Source organism: Elgaria multicarinata, chromosome 1 (genome assembly GCF_023053635.1).
Source record: "Elgaria multicarinata webbii isolate HBS135686 ecotype San Diego chromosome 1, rElgMul1.1.pri, whole genome shotgun sequence".
In the NCBI taxonomy this organism is placed as follows: domain Eukaryota; kingdom Metazoa; phylum Chordata; class Lepidosauria; order Squamata; family Anguidae; genus Elgaria; species Elgaria multicarinata.
The window spans coordinates 155,877,605-155,900,370 of record NC_086171.1 but is presented as its reverse complement, the minus strand read 5'-3'; the positions used below and the strand labels follow the sequence as shown (position 1 = coordinate 155,900,370).

The 22,766-nt window shown below is 40.2% G+C and overlaps 1 protein-coding gene across 2 annotated transcripts in view; it reads left to right on the top strand.

The window, feature by feature from the left end:
• Nucleotides 1-1,131: 1,131 nt before the first annotated feature.
• The window catches only part of KDM4A (lysine demethylase 4A), a 35,825-nt gene continuing 14,190 nt past the window's right edge, over nt 1,132-22,766 (top strand). The window contains exons 1-15 of one of the 2 annotated variants that reach the window (XM_063140073.1): nt 1,132-1,217; nt 3,270-3,442; nt 5,495-5,670; nt 7,434-7,548; nt 8,747-8,940; nt 9,884-9,933; nt 12,200-12,303; nt 13,791-13,928; nt 15,332-15,579; nt 16,505-16,695; nt 17,466-17,809; nt 18,396-18,516; nt 19,198-19,376; nt 20,704-20,902; nt 22,306-22,382. In XM_063140073.1, coding sequence (XP_062996143.1) covers nt 3,305-3,442; nt 5,495-5,670; nt 7,434-7,548; nt 8,747-8,940; nt 9,884-9,933; nt 12,200-12,303; nt 13,791-13,928; nt 15,332-15,579; nt 16,505-16,695; nt 17,466-17,809; nt 18,396-18,516; nt 19,198-19,376; nt 20,704-20,902; nt 22,306-22,382 — 2,274 coding nt within the window. In that variant the 5' untranslated portion in view covers nt 1,132-1,217; nt 3,270-3,304. The remainder of the gene's footprint in view (nt 1,218-3,269; nt 3,443-5,494; nt 5,671-7,433; nt 7,549-8,746; nt 8,941-9,883; nt 9,934-12,199; nt 12,304-13,790; nt 13,929-15,331; nt 15,580-16,504; nt 16,696-17,465; nt 17,810-18,395; nt 18,517-19,197; nt 19,377-20,703; nt 20,903-22,305; nt 22,383-22,766) is intronic. The other variant, XM_063140078.1, reaches the window with a different exon arrangement.

Genomic DNA, 22,766 nt, shown 5'->3' with positions numbered 1-22,766 from the left:
TCTTTCATTTTTTCCATTACCACAAAAAATCAATGAAGGAGGAAACAACAAAATAACTGCACAATGCCTTTTGAGTACTATTGTGCAGCTGAGCAGTAGCAGTAGGAGCCCTGTCTGGAAGCGCCCACTATTATTATACAGTGTTATTCCTACTGTAAAAGGCACAGGAACCTTCTCACCGTTTACTCCTGCCGATATGTCATCATTTTATTATTTGTTTATCACTACCAGACTAAACATCTATATAATCCAGCATTCTGTTCACAGTGACCAGCCAGCTGTCTGTGGGAACCCCATAACCAGAACACGAGTGTAAGAAACACTACCCTGCTCATGTTCCCCAGTAACTGTTATACACCATCACAATAATAACCTTTTTGGTAAAATAATAACATAGATTTGCCACCTCCCCAGTTTAAAATGAGCTTGGGGTTTGGAGTGCATCCTCAATGCTTAAAAGTTTTAACGTCTATAGGTTTTGATTTATCTCTAAATTAAGCAACATTAGCATGAGGGAAGAAATTCGAAATGTTTCGTTTTCAGCGCTAAGGTAAAATTAAAAGCAGATAATATGGTGGTAGTAGTAGTAGTAGTAATAATAAATGATATTACGCTCTCCCTCATACGCAATTCCTCCTGTAGCACAGCTCATTAGTTGCAATACCAGCACAGGATATTAGAGAACACCCTTTTCAGCGTTGGGCACTTCCTCTTTCCCTCAGCGTTTCACCTCAGCACAAAATCTGCTTAGCAACAGAACTCCTTGCCTCAATGATTGGTTAGAACTGACGGGATCTGAACTACGTGAAAATCGTTGCAGAGAAAGGAGGAAATGCTGGGGGAAATGGAGGAAGAAACCGAACAGACGGAGCGATCTCTTTAACTCTTACTGGCGGAGGGATCTGCATATTGTCGTTCGAACAAATAGTGTCGTAACCGCGTCGCGCACAGTCCGTAAACTGCCACTGGACTACTTTCGCGGCGGGGAGTGCTAATTCGATCCGCCGTCGCGACGCTGACGAAACGCAGGAGACGTGAGTGATTGGCAGCGCACGTAGCCTATGAGACGGTAAAACGAGGCAGGAGCTCGCGCAGATTGGTTCGTGCCACGCCACGAATATGACGTAGGAGGCGGGATGCAGGACGGTGTTGGCCCCAGGCTAATACTCGAGCTTGGGCCCTGTCAAAGGCGGAGGTGGTACCCGTAAAGACTTTAAGTGAGTACGAGTGAGGGAGGTCTGGGGGCCCTTGGCGGAGGATGGGCCACGGAGTGTGCCCTGGGAATAGCGGTAAGGGATGGGTGGGAAGGAAAGGCTGGTCCGGGCGGCGCCTGGCCCGATTCGGCGTCTGGGGAGCGAGAAGCGTCGAGAGCGGTACGCTTTCCCCGCCGGGGGTGGGGGCAGATGGGGCTCGAGATGGGAACGGGCGGGCCGGCGGGCGCTTTCCTTCGCTAGACCGAGCCTCCTAATCCTGAGTGGATGAAACCGAAAGGCGAAGAGCGCAGGGCCTCCTTTCTTCCACACAAGGGGAGGAATGGTCGGTCTCCCCCTCCCTTTCTTCACACGAGAGCGATGTATGCTGACCACCACCCCCATCCCCCCACACAGCTCGAAGGGATAGTTACAGGGACCCCGGCACGTAGTCACAGCCAAGCCCTGTTACCACGAGGGGGATGCTGTTAAGTTCCCACGCTTTCCCGTGATGGATACACCCCTTCTCCCCGCGAGGCAGGCCTCTCCCATATGTAAACAAACAAAACAGGCCTGTACAAAAGCGCATGTGCCCTGGCACTGAGACATCTTTCCCTTTGCCCTTCCCTGGCTTATTTAAGGCCTGCCAGGATTGACATGTGTCTCTGCCTGAGGATAAAACAGCACTGATGAAGGAAATGTAATTCAAACTCCAATGGTATAACCCAGAGCTTTCCAAACTTTTCATGTTGGTGACACACTTTTTAGACATGCATCTTTTCACGACACAGTAATTCAGTTTTACTGGCAAACCGGAGGTTAAACTAACCCCTTATAAGAGATGCAGACATATACATAAATTGTAATAACGAAATGTATGGGGACACAACGTATCTCATGAAAACCTTTCATTTATATTTAAAAAAATATATTATTTGTAAGGTAATATACATTTCCAAGATTGTTGTCATTTTATGAGTAACAATATGTAAATATGTGCAAGAATTTTAAAAAAATTGAATAACACCAATAACTACTTACCATTTTAATGAGATGTATGAGGTTGATGTGATGAACACAGCTTTTGAATATTTGGTGGAATATTAGATAAAGACACTCACATTTTGTCATCAAGGATTTTTAAGCTTCTACATTTCAGAGTCTTTAAGTTTGTCATTGTTGAAAAGGATACTTCACAAATGTATGTAGTAGAAAACTGCAGAAGAATTTTTAATGCTTTTTTATCTATGTTTGGATGCATTTTTGAAACGCGAATCCAAAAGCTGTCTAAGGGCCTTGCTAGACCTACCTTAAAATCCAGGAGTGTGCAGGGGCCAGCCCACGCTAGAAGGAGCGCGGGCTGTTGCTCCTATCCACACGACACAACAGGGTAAAGGAAAGCCCCGTCGTGTTGGCCATTTTGTTTTATATCTTAAAGGGGCCATGCGCGCAGGAGCGCACCAACGATAAAGGTAGTGCACCATACTGATTGGCATCTTTGCTGCGTAAAAATGCATGTAAGTTGGTATTGCTTATTTCACATAGACTCAGAGGTTTCTCGTTACATTCGCGCAACACACCTACACACTGCAGCTGACACACTAATGTGTCGCGACACACAGTTTGGAAAGCTCTGGTATAACCTGACCAAAGAAAAGATGCCCCCTCAAAATTTATCTCTCCACATGTAATGGCTGGCATTGATGCTCTGTTCTCTTTTTCCTTTCTGTAGCCATCGCCAAACAGTTTCCAGTATTGAAGAGTGGAGTCTTTAGCAAACAGTGGTGCTGGCAGTACGTCCCAGTACTTAAACGTTGGCAGGCCAGCTTTACAATGTGACAGTTAATGTTCTGTAAATCCAAGTCTGAGATGGATGTTTAGGAACAAGAAGGTGTTGAATAAAACATAGCAAAGGCTGTTTTCTTATTCCCAAGACAGTTAGTTGGGCCTTAGCTTTTAATGGTGTTTAAGAAAACAAAATATAATATCCTGATTTATAGGGTTATAACAAGAGGTCTCCTGTTATTACTTTTTGTATTATTTGTATGGTTGTTTATATTTGTTCATTATTTCTTTTAGTTTAGATGTGACAAGTACAGCTGTAAACAAGAACCATGGCATCTGAACTAGAAAACCTAAATCCAAGTGCCAGGATAATGACATTCCACCCAACTATGGAAGAGTTCAAAAACTTCAGCCGTTATATTGCATACATAGAGTCCCAAGGAGCTCATAGAGCTGGACTGGCAAAGGTAAGAAAGGCTGTAAAAAGTGTTTATATGCTCACCTTTATTAAATATGGTTCAGAAAAGTATAGCATACCTGGTTGAGAATCGCAGTTAATGACCAATGTATTATGCCTTGAAGAATATTTTATGATAAGGAAATATTGTTTCTTTCATTACGTATAAGTCCTAATGCTCGTCACTGATGAAAATCCTGGCATTCTGGATTTTCACTGTTGGAAATGGAAGAGTGTTGCACATTCTTCTATTTGCTTGACAACTGCCACTAACCTGGTTTGTATGACATGATAGTCCACCGTAGCTTAATTTACCTGCGAGGACTGTCAAATCATGTCAAGTACCATTTTTGCATGACACCCACTGCAGGTGCCCAGCTTGCCATGTCTTGTTGTGAACCCAGGCAGCAAGGTTCAAAATGATGGCTGGCACATGCTGCAGTACTCCTATGATGGCTTGCAAATTGGCCCTTGTTGGGAGGTGAAAGAGATTCCATTAAGAATTTTATTTCTCTAATGTGTTCTAGTATGACAGGTGAATCTCCCAACACTCTGGAGCAAATCTTTAGGGCAGGAAGGAAGCTGCAGACAGGGGATTCCTCCCCATTACACCGATTGATTCCAACTTCAGTATGTGAACAGACCTTAAAAATAGTTGTGTGCACTAATTTAATACCCAATTGACTGTAGAAGGATCCTAGAACATTCAGGTGAAGATTTATCTTTGTAAGCAGTTAAATCACTAAACGCTGCACACTGGGAACTGGTCAGTGTTGGTCTTCTTTATGTCTTTCCAGTAGATAAGAGGACATTATGGACAGTTATGTCAGCCCCACCAGAGGAGCCATTTTGGCATGTGTTTCTCTGAGCTAAGGCACTGAACCAGATATATGGAAGTGCTCCCAAGCAGGTGCAACCTGACGCTGCATACTTAACTTCTCATGTGCTAGATGTTTTTATCTTATATAATTCAAAGTCAGGAGTCATCCCTTTTTGATTGCCTTCCCATTGGCCAATTCTCATGAAATACACTAAATTGGAAAGTTCTTGATGTGAAGATTCCATGAATAACAACATTTTCCACTATATTCAAAGCTGGGAGTTTATTTATGTCCAGAAAGCTTTCCCCCCCTAAGAATTAAGCTATCCTCTGTAACAATACACTGTAGCATTTTATTTTTAATATCAAAAATGTCAAGTTTAATTAATCAAACATAATTAATTACAAGTTGGAGCAAAATGAAATAACACAAAAAAGTCTCTGTACACCTTTATAATAAACAGACGTGCAGGACAAAGTACAATGATATGCCAGTAACATACGGCCTGCAAACAAATCATGAAGGAATTCAGACACACAGTTAAAAGTAAGCCAGCCAAAGTTTAGTTAGGTTTCTAGCAGTTAAATTTAACAAAATAACATTTAAAGGTCTCTGTACACTTTTAGTTTAGTGAAATCTTTCATTAAGTTTGATTTTTCTCCGTGTTCACGGAGAAAAATGACTCAAGTGCTTGCATGAGAGGTTACTTTCCTTTTCCTTTTGCGGGGAACCAACTGGGATAAATATTGTTGTAGTTAGGAATGTGGGAAGATTGCATATGAACAGACTAGTTTTACATGATATTCAAGAATATTCTTGATGGTACATGTGTTTATCTGTAGATCCCGATTATTAGAAGTACTATGTACCTAGAACATTAAGTTGCTGGGAACCTGAGGTACTTGATTAGTTTTCTGCCCCTGTGGAATGTGTCCTATTCTGCAACCTTGCCAATAAACACTAATGTGAAGAATTGCAGTGAATTGTTTTCTGGTATAGCACAATCCCCTTAAAAATCATATTCTCTTCTTATGCTTGTAGTTAATCTTGCAAATGCAATGTGTTTAGTTTTACTTTTACAAAGTAATTAACTAATATATTGCAGTATAGCGCCAATGAGAACTGTATTACTCCAGGGAGAATTTTCCTTGAGATAATATTTCCAGGGCCACTTCCTTTAGATTTTATGTACTTGCCAGATTTTCTGAGCCTTTGCCATGTTTTTCTCCTGAACCTTCTAGGTTGTTCCTCCTAAGGAATGGAAACCACGCAGATGGTATGATGATATTGATGATCTGAGCATTCCTGCTCCCATTCAGCAAGTTGTCACTGGCCAGTCAGGCCTCTTCACACAGTATAACATCCAGAAGAAAGCTATGACTGTTCGTGAGTTCAGGAGGATAGCAAACAGTGATAAGTAAGAAAAGTATTAAACAACTGTTCTGTGAGATGGCTATTCACACAGCTTGTTTTTATTTCTATTTGTATTGTTAAATAGACTATTTATATGCATTAGAGCAGTCTTCCACAGCCTGGTGCCCTTTCAATGTTTGGACTACAATTCCCAGTATTCCTGACCATGCTAGCTGGGCCTGATGGGAATTGAAGTTCAAAACATGTAGAGGACACCAAGTTGGGGAAAGCTGAGTTAAAAGTAAACTGGTTTTGAAAAGTGTGACCATATTGCCCTGTTTAAAGGATTTATTTCAGGCTCCTATAAAAGGGATATAAAGTAATTGTTCATCATGGCTGCCGAGGAAGGTCAGAAAAGATGAAACCATTAAAATAGGTGGCATCCTTCGAAAGCACGGGTGGGCAACATGCAGTCTGTGGGCTGCAGTCATCCCACTGGCTTTTTTTTAATGGTCCTTTGCTGCCATGGCGGCAGCAAAAAGGAGCTGTTTTAAAGAAAATCACACCTTTTTACTGCCAAATTTTGGCACTAGACCACTTCTCTATCCTTTAAAAAGGAACTATATTATTTCTTTCACCCCGCTGTACTGCTGAATTTCAGCAGCAGGTTCAGTGTGGGGCTCGGATGCAGTCGGGGGTGTGTGTATATGACCCCCTCCCGAAAGCCTCAGATGTTGCCCACCCCTATTCTAAAGCCCATTGAATGTTTTGAATTATGGAGTGTTCGCTATATAGTTAGCCTCTGGAAAGTTAAAATTACCTGCAACCTAATGTCCAAAGTATAGTGAGTTTATTCATTTATTTGTTACATTTGTACCCACCTTCCTCTAAAAAGCCAAAGGTGATGTATTCCTCCTCCTCTCCATTTTATCCTCACAGTATCCCTGTGAGGTAGATTAGGTTGAGAGTTGGTGACTGTCCCAGAGTTATGCAGTGGGCTTAATGGCTGAGTGGGGACTAGATCCTGGATTTTTCGAGTCCCAGTCCAACGCATTATAGTTTTAGAAAGACATGGTGAATCTGTTTCTACTTTTTGTTTGAAGTAGCCAGTAGTATAATATGAGATAATAATACAATATTCTAGATTTGAACTAACTCAATAGTTTTAGGAGTAAAGGCAAGGTTCTCTATTCTGGGAAACAGTTGTGCAATTTACAGTCCAACTTCCATTTTATAATTTAACTTTCTGAGAATTCTAGCTTCTATTTCCTGCATCTCATGAATGCAGAGAAGCTGCTGTGTGTATGGGCTGCTGTTTCTTTTCAATAGAAAGAGCAGATATCATGCACAAAAGAATTGGTCATACTCATGGAGCTTCTTGCACCAATACAAAACTGGTTTGTAGTCCATTTCTGTGGCTCCTTAATGTTGTCTTTATCCTCCCTGGATACACTTCTTTTATCTCTGTAAAATATTGCAACTAGAATAACTCAGAAAAATTATTCAGTCATGTAACATATTTCTGGATGAAGGATTTATTTCTCAAGATATGCAAATTGATTTTTGGCATAGAAGTTGAACATGATTGCACAGTGTACAGTCATTCTTACTAAAAGTATAAAAGAAAACAACAGTTGAATCCTTAGCTCCTTAGTTGTTAATGTCTGTACTTAATTATCTTCCTTCATAACCTTTTAACTGTCTATGGTGCTTATATAATCTGTTTTTGAATATTGGTCCTTTTTGGTGATAATTCTGAGCTCGATTAGTGAACAAAGAAAAGCGAGTCAGAAAGTTATTTATAAAAACAAACTTGTTTTGCTTTAGGTACTGCACACCTCGGTATACTGATTTTGAAGACCTTGAACGCAAGTACTGGAAGAACCTCACATTTAACGCTCCAATCTATGGTGCAGATGTTAATGGAACACTGTATGACAAGGTAATACTGAGCTACATGATCCCCACGGTCTCTGGTCCAAATGATTTTCCTTTTTTGGGGTAGTAATTCAAGCATTACCTTGAATACTGGCAAGCCAAATTTAGCTTCATGCAGTCCAACCACCCCTGCTATAATATGTTCACATACATATTATTGCAAGCACCTGCAAGGTAATGCGCTGTGTGAAGAAGTACTCCCTTTTATCTGTCCTGAATCTCCTACCAATCAGCTTCATGGGATGACCCCGGGTTCTAGAATTATGGGAGAGGGAGAAAAATGTCTCCCTATCCACATTCTCCACACCATAGATAATTTTGTATACCTGTATCATGCCTTCTTTTTCCAAGCTGAACAATCCCAGCTGTTGTAACCTTCCCTCATAGGAGAGATGCTCATTTTAGTTGCCGTTTTCTGCAATTTTTTCCAGCTCTACAATATCTTCTTTAGGTATGGTGACCAAAGCTATGCATAGTATTCTAAGTGTGGTCGCACCATAGATTTGTATAAAGCCAGTATGATACTGGCAATTTTATTCTCAATTTCTTTTCTTATAATGCATAACATGGAGTTTTCCTTCTTTACAGCAGCCACACACTGAGTTGAGTAGGCTTTAATTTGCTTTCAGTGCTGGTTCCTTTTTACTAAAATGGTGTTATTAAAGATCTTACCTTGTCTCCTGAAATATGTTTTCTGGACCCTGTTCATTACTGCTCTAGAATCTATAATTTATAACCAAAACTGTGTAAGACATCTTTACGTGAGACTTGTTTTTCTCTCTCCCACACGATTAGTAATTCAGCGTATAGCTCTTTATAGACACATCACCCAAAATAATAGTTAAACATAAAGGTTTAAGTAGTTATCAGAAGTTAACAGTTAATTAAGATACCTTAATCTTGCCATTTACAGATAAATCTTGCTACTGCTTAGTATCATTCTGCTAAGTGTCATTTACTTCAGTCCAATCAGCTTGAAACCCTTTCTAAATATAGTTATAACTGTCCCCACTGCTGAAATTACAGTCAGGGTAGAGAATAGCAGTAATATCAAAAATATAAAATAAAGGATTGGTTTAAAAAAAAACCCCACAAAAAAACCATAGTGAGGTTGTCACTGTTCTAAATGTTCTGAAGCAAAGTATGGTGAGGGGATGAGTGATTATAACTGCTTCATTGTTTGACTGGCTTCATTTCTTCAGAATATAGAGGAGTGGAATATTGGCCATCTGAATACAATTTTGGATATAGTGGAGAATGAAAGTGGTATTACCATTGAGGGGGTAAATACACCTTATCTCTACTTCGGCATGTGGAAAACTTCCTTTGCCTGGCACACTGAGGACATGGACCTCTACAGCATCAACTACCTGCATTTCGGGGAACCCAAGTCATGGTGAGAGATCTCCTTCGTTATTCTTTTTTAATCTTTCACAGTGCAGAAATATGAAGTATTTTACTTGTCTTTAGTTTTGTGTTGCATGAATTACCTAGTAAGATAGCCGTATTGGCAAGTAAGCTGTCTAATTTCCTTAGTTTTAACAATTAAGTGAAGAAAAATGGTTAATTTGCTTACCCATTTTCTTGTGTGTCAATTTAAATAATTTTCCCATTTAATTTGCTCAGATTTCACAAAAGGCATTGAATATGGGTTGAGTGTTGAACTGTGGGTTGTTTTGAAATATGATTTGTCGTGTTGTCTGAACCCAGCCACAATAACAAACCATGAATTGTTAATTATGAACAACCCACAGTAAACCATGGATTCTCTTCAAGGCTTGTTTGTGGTTATCAAACTATATTTTGTTAGCACAGCTGAGTTCAGATAACATGACAATCCACATGTCAACAACAATCGATGGTTTAACAATAGTTCACACTCAATGCATAGTGTGAGTTATTGCATTGTGTGAACCCAATCACTGGGTTTGCATCATCGAGGGGTGTTGGTAAAAGAAGTCATCATCGCTTCTCCCACCACCACTGCATGTGCTGCATGCACATGTTGTTTACATTATTACCTGCACTGCAACATGGGTTGGACTGTCGTCCAAACATGGCATGTGGCACAGTAGGGGCAGCTTCTTACTCACCCTACAACCCTTGCTGCAAGTCATGAATTGTAGGGTGTATGTGAAGCTGCTGCGCCGCACGCCAGATTCGGACAGATGCCAGCCCACACTGCAGCGTGGGTATTTATATAAAAAGGCAGGGAAGAAGTCACAATGGCTTTTTAATACCTCTACAATCATGCAAACCCAGCCATTGTGTTAAGTCTGAAATTCTTAAAAGCCCCAAGCTCCTCTATGATTGTTTCCTTAATGTTTTTGTGACTACAGGTATTCCGTTCCTCCAGAGCATGGGAAGCGTCTGGAACGTCTTGCTAAAGGTAACCATCCCTTTCTGTCTCAATGGATGCATACAGTTAATTGTTTCTGAAGAACAATAGGATCTACTTTATCTTAAAGCTACCACAATACTAGCCCTAATCCAGCATTATGAACATACTGACAGAGAGAGGGAACTTTTTGCAGGTGGGAAAAAAATTACTCTTCTGATATAGCAACTTATTCCAATTCTTATACAGTTCAATTGACAGGTCAGTGAAATGGTGAAATTTACTAGACCAGATCACAAGCCGCTACTGATTGAACTAGGTTCATTAATGCTTAAGAGCAACTATCTTTGAAAAATGTTTTTGTATTGCTGATATGGTATTAGCCTTGCACTGCTTCTTTTTTCTAAGGGCTATATAGGCATAGATATGAGCAACACTTGTCCTTTCTTATGCTTTAAAAGAAAGGTTTAAACCCCTCAAAACTATTCATCAGCATTACCTTGCAGGTGCTTGCAATAATATGTATGTGAACATATTATAGCAGGGGTGGTTGGACTGCATGAAGCTAAATTTGGCTTGCCAGTATTCAAGGTAATGCTTGAATTACTACCCCAAAAAAGGAAAATCATTTGGACCAGAGACCGTGGGGATCATGTAGCTCAGTAGTAGAACACTTGGGAGTCCTGTTTCTGACCTTGGAAGGGGTTTTCCCAAACCATCGTATGATCCCTGGGATGCTCACCCAGAGATCATAGGATTGCTCTCTAACTGTATGGCTAAATTAATCTGGTTTTGTTTTTTATCCATCTTTATATAATGATTTTCTGTCATGACTGACTCCTCTGCCATGCTTGGGCCAGCTCCACCACCACATAAGCACGAAACAACAATCCTATCTAGCCTTTGACTGGATTCATGCATCATGCTAAGCCATGATGGTTTATTTTCTGGAACAACCCATAATGGTTAGTGGGATGTTCCCCCTCAGTGGGGTATTTCCCCCAAATATGCCACCCTGAGAAACTATGGTCTGCAGTAAGGTTATGGTGGGTTAGTGTGTTGTCTCTTGCACCAGTGTGGGTTATGGAGATCTCCTACAGAGCTGCTTGGCAAGAGCGGCCATAAACATTGCCGCTGCTCTGTTCCTCTCAAGCAATCTCTATTCCCACTGTAAAGAAAGCTGGGATACCTGCAGGAGAAGACAGGGCTAGTGGGGTTTGAAATAAACTACTCTGTCTAGCTTGTTCGCCTGATCGTTTGACAGAAGCACCGTAGATTGTTTGCATAACTACCTACCTAGCATAAGTTGCCACCTGCCATGGGTTAGCGTACTTTGTGAACACAGCCATTGTCTCTATGCATGTGACTTTAGTCTGAGAAACAGAAACCAGGCTGACACTGATAATTAGGCTGGTAAAGCCATTTTCATTTGATTCAGTTCCTACCAGTGTGTGTTAGTGTGACAGAGCCATTAATTCATTTCTATAATAATGTAAGTGTAGGTTTATAATGAGACAATTGTAATTATTTTTTAAATGAGAAAAAAATTGAAACAGTTTAATTTAAATTTTAAAAACTGATGTTTCAAAAAACATATTTTTTAGAAATCAATAGTTTTGGCTATTGGGCGGTATAAAAATGCAATAAATAATAATAATAATAATAATAATAATAATAATAATAATAATAATATCCACCTTGCTTAATTTTAATCACAATTTGTGCTAGCAAAATGTCATTCACTTAGCTTGTATTAGAGGATCCAGTTCAATAACTTCACTTTCTCTGTAACCCACTAACATGATACTGCTTTTCTTAGGCTTCTAGAAGTAGAAACTCACTGTAAATTGCAGTTCTTGGAGTCTTTGTTTTGTGTTTTGCATTTGGGGTAGTCCCCCCACCCCCAATTCCATCCTTAACATTTTCTGTTACTTCAGACCTTATTGTTTTTAAATGCCTAAAATCTACTAGGCACTAGTCCTAGTTTGTAGATATGTCTATGTTGTTGTGTGCCGCTTATGTGCATTTTGTCAAGAGGTTGGATAAGGAAAGGAAGTGGACCTCTCTGTGTCCTGTTGGAAACAATGGATGTAGTCAAGCCTCCTATTGTCCTGAAATTTGTGTTTGGGCCATGATTATGCTTTCTCAATCCCTTACAGTCCTGTCTCTTTCCCTCACAGCTGCTTGAATAAGAAGCATCCCATGGAAAATATTCATTCCTTTATCCAAAGTTATATATGGCCAGCCATTTTCATTCAGCTGTATAGTATATTTAGACAACAACAGCAACACCTTGAATATCTCTTTTCTTAAACAGGTTTCTTTCCTGGAAGTGCCCAGAGCTGTGAAGCTTTCCTCCGTCACAAGATGACCCTGATCTCTCCATCAATATTAAAGAAATATGGAATTCCATTTGATAAGGTGAGGAAGCAGCATTGGCATGGCTATAATTTTAGAGCTAATCTATGAAGCTGCAGCAACCATTGTAAGACTGCAGAAGTAGGATTTCAGACAAACAGATCAGAAGATTCAATAAGCTATATTTTAATTGCAGTCCACTTCTTAAAGTACTTTTGCTTATGTAGGCAAAACTGGCACTGCAACACACAAGAGGGAAGTAGCTATAAATGTGGGGAAACCCAACGTTTGCAGATACCAAAAACATCTTTGTGGGGAAACCTAAAGAGAGAAGATCCCAAAACTAACCCAGTGAGGACCAAGTTTGCTTAGTGCCCACAGATTGCTGATGGGTGGGAGGGGTAATGAGTGGCTGGGAGTGTAGGGTGGTGGGGGAGATACATAGAGTAGAGAACTCTCTCACTGTCCTCACAGGTCATTTCCTTCACACTGACCTTTTTTTTAATGCCTCTAGGGCTGGAAATAAGAACTGCCTGTAGAAATTAAATGGAGATATCCAAGATTTCTATGTAGATGGGGTTGGGCGTCAGTGTACCCTTCTCAAAACAGCCCAATGTGGACTGACAATGCTCATTCTGTGCCCACTGCTGACATACTTTTTGGGGGTTAGACAGAAAATTGGTGAGGGTAGGAATGAATGGAGTGGCTGGAACCCTGGCAAGAAGCATTCCACATTGCAACTTCTTACAGGGCCCAACTTGTCTCCTATGACACCAGTTAACACTTCAATATATCTCTGGCTTTCTTTTTTCCAGAAAAATGCAACCTGCTTTAAACTTACCAGGAAAGATAGTTATATATTTGCAGTGAATTCTGAGGTGCATGATTTAATGCCCTGCAAAGGGGTGATGTGTGTAGTAAACTGGCTTTGATTTGCGCCTTGTTAGCATAACTTGCACGTCATAATAATTGGTCATATTTCTCTTTTTTTATTTCATTTTTGCAATTTCCAGTTGAAATAGAAAAGTCAGTTTTACAATGTTGGAAGATGATGTGAAGTCACAGTTCACATCATAATTTGTTTAAATGTTTGTCGTCAAACAAAATTTTAATTAAAATCTATATTGCTCCTCAACCTCACTTTCATTTGGCCAGACTGAAATATGCCGGATTAAACTCAGGTTCATTTAATGTCCACTCTTAAGTTTTTAACTGCTTGTATGTTTCTACCATATTTCTTGGATTCTGAGACGCACTTTTTTTCCCCATATAAACATCTCTAAAAATGGGGTGCGTCTTAGAATCGCGGGTGTCTTGGGTTTTTTTTTTTTTCTGTTGGTGGTACTGAAATTAGTGTGCGTCTTACAATCGACGGCATCTTACAAGATCCATTCTCAGGTTGTATTTTTTTGGCTTGTTGGGATATTTGATAGGTTATCAAATAATTCTTCTAGTGAGCTGGGAAAAGGAGCCATGCTATTTCCAGCCCCATAGAGAGTTTTAGAAATAGTATGAACTATGGAAATTCAAATAGGTTTCTTTTCTTTCAGGTGACCCAAGAAGCTGGTGAATTCATGATAACTTTTCCTTATGGATACCATGCTGGTTTTAATCATGGCTTCAACTGTGCTGAATCTACTAATTTTGCCACACTTCGGTGGATTGAGTATGGAAAGCAATCTGTTCTAGTATGTGTCAAACTGCTTGCTTCCTATTTATTTAGAAAACATGTTTGAGTTCTGTTTCTAGCAGTATGATGATCTGGGGTGACCTGAGATCTAGAAAGCAATATTTTTATAATAAAGATTTGTATTGATAATTATGGGCAGTAAAGTTGAATCACCTATTTTAATCTCATAATATGGAGGCAGCCCATAAAAATGTGCAGTGAACTTTAATGCAGATAAAGTCTCTGGATTCAAATCTTTCTTCAGGAATGATGGGAGACTTCATCAGAGTTTTATGAGTTATTATGCAAGTCTGTTGCCTATTGACTTATGTTGAAATGTCAGTATTTAGCAGATGCAAAGTTTTAGTTAGGGGGAAAAGGTAACTTTAAAGAGTAGTCTTCCACATACACACGCATCTTGCTTCATCTATATGTAAAATGCAAGACTTGTAAAATAGAAATATGGAGTGTTATCTATCATTGTCAACCCTTAAACACAAATTATGTTGTGCAAGTGTAAAGGACCTGTAGCACACCGTCAGTTGTGTCTGTTGGCAATGCACTAAAGTTCTCTTACACTTGCATGAGACAATTTGCGTTTGCAGATTGACACAGTAATATACTGCCTATAATAATGGGATTTGTTGTGGTTCCCAGTACACTTCCCAGAAACTGAAATATGTTGGGTTTCTAAATATATATCCTGCTTTTTCTTCAGTCCCCAGTTTTCTTCCATAAAAGTGTCTGATTAGCTCCATGGCGTTATTTGAACCAAACCGCACTTAACTTCAGTATTGCAGCAGCTTGAGATGATCACAGATCATTCACTGGGTTGCTGTTTTATTTAATCACTAATCTTTTTTAAAAAATGAAATATGTCATGCATCTTATACAACAGATCTTGTAAAACATCAGGCTGACAACTGTTACCTAGAAAGAAGACCTTCTCTTCTGCTGCTCAGACTGGAATGGTCTGCCGAGAGAGATCTGAAAACTTAACAGTCTTTCTGAGTTTAAAAAAGCTATAAAGACTGCTCTTCCAGCAGGCTTACCCAGATGACTTTTAAGATGCCTGTTTGTTAATATTGTATCAGTTTTATATGTTTTAATCGGTTTTATGCATTTTATGGAAGTTTTGTATTTAATGTTGTTCCCTGCCTTGATCTAGAAGGAGAGGCAGGTATTATTATTATTAAGCTTGTGCACTACAACCCAGTGCTCCCCAAATATGTAGCTTTGTTACCCTCTCCCTTTTTTTTAAAGGATTACTTTTCAGTCTCTAGTCTTTGTACCTGCTATTAGTTCTGACTGGGGATGGTATGATCTGAAATTCTTGGATGATTGTAGTAACAGAAGGCATGGAAGCAGACTAAAGTTGAATTGAAACGTAAGTGGCTTCAGATAGTTTGTTGTTCCATGCAGTGCTCATGCCGAAAGGACATGGTCAAAATCTCCATGGATGTCTTTGTGAGGAAGTACCAGCCAGATCGCTACAAACTGTGGAAAGCAGGGAAAGATGTGACAGCCATTGACCATACCCTTCCAACACCAGAGGCAGCTGAATACTTCAAGGGAGAACTTCTCCAGAAAGTTCAGAACAAGAAGCAATGTCCAGAGGAAAATGAACCAGAGGAGGAATGCAAAGCAGATGGAGATACGGAGAAGAGGAGGTATGCATGAATGTTTTTATTCACAGAAATGGTGATTCGGTTAGGACAGGAAATGGATGCACCTTTTTAATCAGTTGCATCTGGGTGATTCCTCCTGCATTCCATCTTAGGACTGTTACATACTACAAGACTTGGGGGCATGATATTTTGGTTTGTTTATCACCTAGCCTGAAGAAGAGTTTTGAAAACTCACAATGCAGGTTCATGACTTTGACATTTTGATCCTAATAAAGGTATTGCTGGGTTTTTTAAAAATAAATAAAGACCGTCTATTAGGGACAGAATGATTAATCCAAAGTGACAGTCAACCTACTTGGGACAATAACATCAAGAAACATTATTTGAATTTTTCCAGCTCCCAGTAGGCTGCTGAATATGTCAATGAACACAGGAAATGTAAGCATGAGGGGAGAAGACTAATGTGTGCTATTTAGCCAGGCTGTTCTCCCAAAATATTAGTATCATAGGCTGGTGAGAGAGCACTTCAAAGGAAAACGTGAGTTGCTTTAATCCATACATTTTACTAGATTAAGCTGTAAATTACAGCCTTCTGACTCAATGTAAGATTGTATTCATGATGGCTACTCCATCAAGATATAATAGGCAAATGGGCCTCATTTGAATCTTCTACTTAAAATAGAGATTTGCAGCTGAAGAGAAAATGCTGCAAAACTTATTCCAAGCATTGATGTCAATGAAAGCCCATCCCCTGGGTCATCCTGTGGCAGAGAGTAGGGCAAGTGAGTGTCTGTCAATTGTTTTTTCTCAGGGATGTTAAGTTCTCTCCATGGTGATGTATGTGTCCCTTTTCGAGCTTCACGTTTGGCTTCTGAAATACTATAGGAAGGTCATAACTGATTAGAAATTAGGAACCTGATATGCTGGCATGGGTTCTGTTTAACTTATAAGACTTATTTTCTTGCAGTGTGCCCAAGCACCGCATCGGAACCAAACGGCACCGGGTCTGCTTGGAGGTTCCTCACGAGGTGAGCCAAAGTGAGGCCTTTCCCAAAGAGGAGCTGGGTCCTGTGCAGTTTGAGATGGAAGTGGCAGAGTCTCCAGTTGGACCAGCTAGAGAGCCTGTACCACAAGGTGACCAAGGGCTTGCACCCCCAGGTAACTACTTCCGGGTCTTGCTCCATTGCATGAGCTATGGCACTGGAACTTTATTCATACTGTTATTCTTAGGTGTCATGATTCTCACTAAAATGAAAAGGGATAAGTGTATTTCAGCATTAGGAGCTGAAATCCAACAAGTAAATTAGCGTAATGCCTTCTGAATACAAAAGATGCTTAAGGAAGCTGGGGAAAATGCAGAGAAGCTAGATGGATTCTTCGCAGTGATGTTCAGGGTAGTTATTCAGATTCTGTCATCTAGAAAAGGGTTTTAGAGTAAATTAAGTGAATACAGTTAGACCCCAGGATCAGGAGGTATTCTCCCTAAAGTTGTGAAGGAATTGATAAAAGGGATTAAACACCATATTAAAAAAAAATTAAGCAGAATACCAATAAAAAATAGTGTTTTAAAAGACTTGCAATAGTTTGGGAACTTGTTTTGGGACATGCAATTAGAGGAGATAGAACACTTTAAAAGTATGGTGGGGAGCCAAATACCTTGCAAGCAGAGAACTCAAAACCAGCAACAAAAACTCTAAAACCCGCATAAATACTTAAACATTGGCTTCCATACTTTGAAATTGGGGATTGAAGTCATGGAAAGTAATATGGGTTACTGGAACAGTGCTTAAATAAATAGACTGGGCCACATGGTGGTTCATCTGTGGAAGCCCTAGTTGGAATCTTTCTACTTGTTAGGCTGTAACAAACAGTCATTTTATTTCAGTGACAATTGCTAATGAGTACTTTCAACATTGTTTTTGATCCAGAATATTCAGATTCCTCAGAAGTAAAATTTGAAGAACTGAAAAATGTCAAACTAGATGAGGAGGAGGAAGAGCCAGAAGCAGCTGTTCTGGATCTTTCAATTTCACATTCTGTGACTTCAGCCATGAAACAGTGCTCAGGTTCCAGCCTTCAGTCTGGCTCTCCACTATGCTCGGGTTCTTCAGATTCTGAATCCTCTGACCTCCCCAGGCATGCTCTTGAGCAAGCCGAGGTGCTCACTGTGCACAGTTACGCTAAAGAAGAAGTCAATGGCATGGACGATGAGCGGCCCTCTGGAAAGAAAGCCAGTGCTACAGCCAGTGTGAATGAGCAGGAGCTTGCAAAAGTAATTGAAACATTAGCATTGGTGGTGGTGGGGACGTGCATGAAATAACTGCGTTGCTATAGCAGATGCTGCAGGCAAAGTTTAATGATCAGTAATGTCTATGTAGGATGGGCTACATGAAAGACAATTATTTGGTATTCAGATATATCTTCTGTAATGTACTGTCAGCCTGATCCTCAGAGTGATTTTTCTAGTGTGAACATGAATTAGATATTTAAACTTATGTGCATTTTATAGGGGATACCTGTTAGGGCTGCTTTTTCAGCCTTAAGTTCCAAGTAACTCTTAATACTAGATACTCAGTAGCTGCATGTTTACATCTCTGCTTTCTAAAATATGAGTACTTTTTGGAATGCAAGTCTTGCATGCCATGGAGCTTAAGCAATAAAATGGACAGGCTGTTTTCACTTTCAGATTCTAACCAGTAGCTTGGTACAGCAAAGGCCTCTGCCTAGAAGCAACTTGTAGTTTTCAACTCTTTGCTCTCTTCCTCCTAGCTTCAGTTTTAAGAAATTGTTTTAGTTTATGCTGTATGGACTTGTTGTTTATAATGCTATGGCTACTGACCTATGCTTGTCTTGCCCAGATGGCAAAGGAGTACATAAGATCAGTTAAAGATCGTAAGAAGTCAAAAGGACGTCGTCAGCCCTTGAGCAAACTCCCTCGTCATCACCCGCTGCTGGTTAAAGATGGTCTCAGTGATGATGGTAAGTTTTGTGATCGTTCTGTACTACTATAGATATCTATTGTGCCTTGGTAGTGAAGCTGGCAATGCTAACAGTCCTGCAGAGTAATTAAAATCATTCAATGTCTCCTTAGTGTACTCCCTTGAGATTTCCTGCTTTTATGTTATAGTAGCTAAAAAAAATCTATACACATTAGTCCAGTGTTACTTTGCTTCACTCTCTTCTGGAATATTTTGATTCCTAATACCTAGGAAGATACAACTCTTGGCTAGCTGAACTTGAGTTACTTTGGAATTGAATTGTCAGCCGCCCGGTTAGGGCCTGGTGCAGTGCTTTGGCGCCGAAGGCAAAGAAGAGAGAGCACTTATTTTGTATCTGTTTTAAAACATGTGGGTTCTATATCACTCCCAAGTTACTGGTCCCAGCAATTGCATAAGCTTAGAGCCACTATGTTAAATTGTCCATTTTTGCACAACATGTATAATAGCCATGTTTGTAATTGTTGTTAAAGCAAATTCCCAGCAAGTGGTTATGGTTGAGCACTTATTGGGACAGAGAGCACTCTCGGTCGGTGGTAGTTGTGAAGTGTGTCAAATTGTAAATGATCTTCGCAGTAGTCTAGAGCTATTGTTTTCTTGTCTGGCTGGAAAGAAAAGCCAAAGCCTTGTATGTTTTGACTGACCTTCATGTTTCTTACTGCAGAGATGTCAGAGCAGCTGGCAGCAGAAGAAGACATGGAGGAGACAGAAGCATGGGCAAAGCCCCTCAGCCAGCTGTGGCAAAATCGCCCTCCAAACTTTGAGGCAGAAAAGGAGTATAACACCACCATGGCTCAGCAGGCCCCCTATTGTGCAGTCTGCATGCTCTTCCAAACCTACCAGGTGAGACGGTTAAATCCTCTTTGTAGGCCTTTGTATTACAGGAACACTGAGGGAATGTGGCCCATAAGGATTGCAGCACTAGTATTACTACAGTTTTACAAATGGCCGCTGTCAGTAACTAAATCGTTTCGCTGCCAGTGTATCTCCATTGCAAATGACACTAGTGGTATAAAATGATGGGCTCTGTGTTGCTGCATTTCACAGTCTTTCATTTTTAAATGTCTTAAACCTCCAAATTCTGCAGTTATTATGCCAGTGAACTCCTTCAGCTGCTTTTTCACAAGGCGTGCGCATAACTCACAAAATGGAATATATGTGCATCTAGTTCTTTTTCAAGCACATCCATTACATGCCTTTTGCAAGAAATCTTTTTTTCTATCTCCCAGCAGGCAAGTAACATGGAGTATGTTTAGTATATTGGGGGATTTTAAGTCACCTTGTTTAATACGATAGAAGGAATCTATTCTAGACCACAGTTGATTGCAAGTCACATATTTTTGGAGGCATCTTTGTAATAGTGCGTGTGAGACTAATGTATTGCGCAAGTTCCTTTTGAATACAATTTTAATGTATTCATACTTTACAGATCTCAGTAATAACCTTCAAAAAGAGCTATTTGAAATGTATCTTTTATTAATTTTGGATATATCTTAAATAATTGGACTGCTTTGCTTCATTTGTTCATCTCAGTTCTCTTGAATGTAAGTTTGTATCGGTGGTGTAGCTAGTGTAGTTCCTTTTTTGCTGAAGGAATGGGAAGCTCATGAATCCCTTCCTTTTCATGGTTTTACAAGTGCTTACTTCCACAAAATGCATTGCTTGTGAAAACTTCGCAGCTGTGCGGTGTGGCTCTCAAGTTGTAGGCTGTATCCTGCAACTGCTAGAGCCAAGTCCTGCTTACCACTATGCTCCTTTTAACTTCTTTGAGCCAAAGTTGCCACTTACAGTAAAAACTTCATCACCAGGCTGATGTGGCCAAGAGTGTGGAGCAGAATTATAGACTGAATAAGCTAAGTGGTAGAACTGAGGCCTAATCTAGTCTGTACCCTGTTTTGACATAAATTATTAAAATGATACTGATTATTTTTTTGGCAGTAATATTTAGTCTTCTCCAGTAGGGTATCCTTCCAAACGTAATTCGGACTTTTCACTAATCCTGTCGTTGGCTATGTTATTGCATCTGATTAAGACATAACCGTGTAAAACAACTTCTAGTGCTGTGTTTTGTTTGGATCATGACAACACCAAAAAGAGTGTATGGCTTTTTAATAGCAACACCGCCTTCCTAAGTTCGTCTCCAGTAAAATACATCTTTTATCTCTGGCAGGCAGATTGTGGAGGCCAGAGCTCACAGGCAGTTCAAGATGCTACTGATGGAAAGATGAGAACTAAACCCCTGATTCCTGAGATGTGCTTTACTACCACTGGTTGCAGTACAGATGTCAGCCTCTCCACCCCTTATTTAGAGGAAGATGGCACCAGTCTTCTGGTCACCTGCAAGCGCTGTCGGGTCCGCGTACATGCCAGTGAGTACAATGTATCCTGGGCCTGGGTACCCATTGAACATGCACGCTGATATTACATACTGTTTCTCCATTTTCCCGTACTTTAAAAAGGGAGCGTGGATATGTTGCAGTCATAGTTGCTTGCTTTTGTAATCAGGGAAGGCACAGAGAGATTGGGGGGTTGTGTTCTGGGAACTACTGTTACTTGCACAGGGAATAAAATGATCAAGGGTCTGGAATGACTTGAGTTAACTGGAAACTTATCAGGAAGTCTCTAACCTATGTACATAATAGAAATAGAGCATATCAAAGGAATGAAGATGCAGCAGGTGTAAAACACATACAAAATATTTTTACACCACATACAGTTTAACTGTGAAATGCTACCAGTGGAAAATGCTACCAGTGGTATAAGAGTTCAGAAGAAAAGAAGACAACTAATGAACAATAGGACTATTAATTGCTACCAGAATGGCCATCTTAAATTTCCTCATGATATCCCTAATACCTTAAACTGCTAGAGCAGGGGTGGGCAGCCTCAGGTCTAGGAGCCAAATCCGGCTCTCCTGGGGTTCCAATCTGGTCTTCTGCAGTTCCCCAAAGAACCATGCTCCCTTCCCTTGGCCACATCACCTTTCCCCAAACTACCAATGTTTTGGTGATTTCCCAGCTTTTGTGCAGTTCTTTCCCTCATTTTAAAAGGTGGAAATGTCCCTCTTGAGACTTAGTTACTGGCAGTAAGAGCTTTAAACTACAAATTGCTGGCATATTTTGTGTTTTTGTCTCCACTCCCTTTGCCTTTGGCTTCAGTCACCACTGGAATGCATCCTGAGAGCTTCTCTGAAACGGAAGTCAGCCCTTGGGCTGAAAGAGGTTCCTCCACCCTTGCACTAATGACTGGGAAACATGGAATAGTGTTGCTGTAGTGCTAGTAGTAGTGCTGTTGTAGTAATAGTAGTAGTGCTGTTAGTGCCTTTATATCTAAACCTGGTCAGTTACTCCTTTAAATAATGGAGCCCATTAATCTGATAACGACTAGAGTTAGATCTGACCCAACATGATGCTTCTAATGAATCAAGTAAATTATGAAGAAATGTAGACTTGACATTCCAGTTTTAAAAGGGATGAGTGAGAGTATGAGTAGATCACTGCTGCTAAATGACCAGTAATGGTGTAGTTTGAATGGATGGTAAGTGTGATGCTGTCTTTGCTTAAATTCTGTAGCACTGTCTGTTTCGTTCCGCCTCTGGTCTGAATGCCAGCCCAGGGGTGGGGGACAGAGCTGCCATAATTAGATCTGATGCATTATTAATTAATATCTGAGGCAAGAAGAGTGGACTCTGAAAGGGTGCCAGTTCTTATTAGGGAGAGAGAATTGCTTAGCCTGCTGAAGTTTCTCCCCCCCCCCCTCATTTCTGTGTTAGGTTGTTATGGCGTAGCCCCTGCAAAGGCAACGGAGGACTGGAAGTGCTCTAGATGCAAAGCTAATGCTTTAGAAGAGGTAAGACTTTCTGGTGTTCCACAGCATTCACTAATGGTCTCTTGGGTACACGCATGGGCTTCAAGTTGGTACAGTTGGGGCCAGTTTGGAGTAATGTTTGCAGCGATGGGATAACTTTTGATGTTGGATTTATTGCAGTCAACAGAACAGACTTGAGATAACTTTTGGAATGCATGGATGTACATGTAAATTCTTCATTGAATTTTCAAGGAAGGTTTACTGAATTCTGTGAATTAACTCCTGTCATGAAATTGTCTCTAGACAAATTGCATGGTTGACTTGTTTTCGCTGATGAAATGTATTCGTGTGTATTCCAAAAGCTAGCTCTTGGATACAAAAGTTCATACTGGAAGTGAGTTAAATAGTAATACCTTTTGGAGTAGC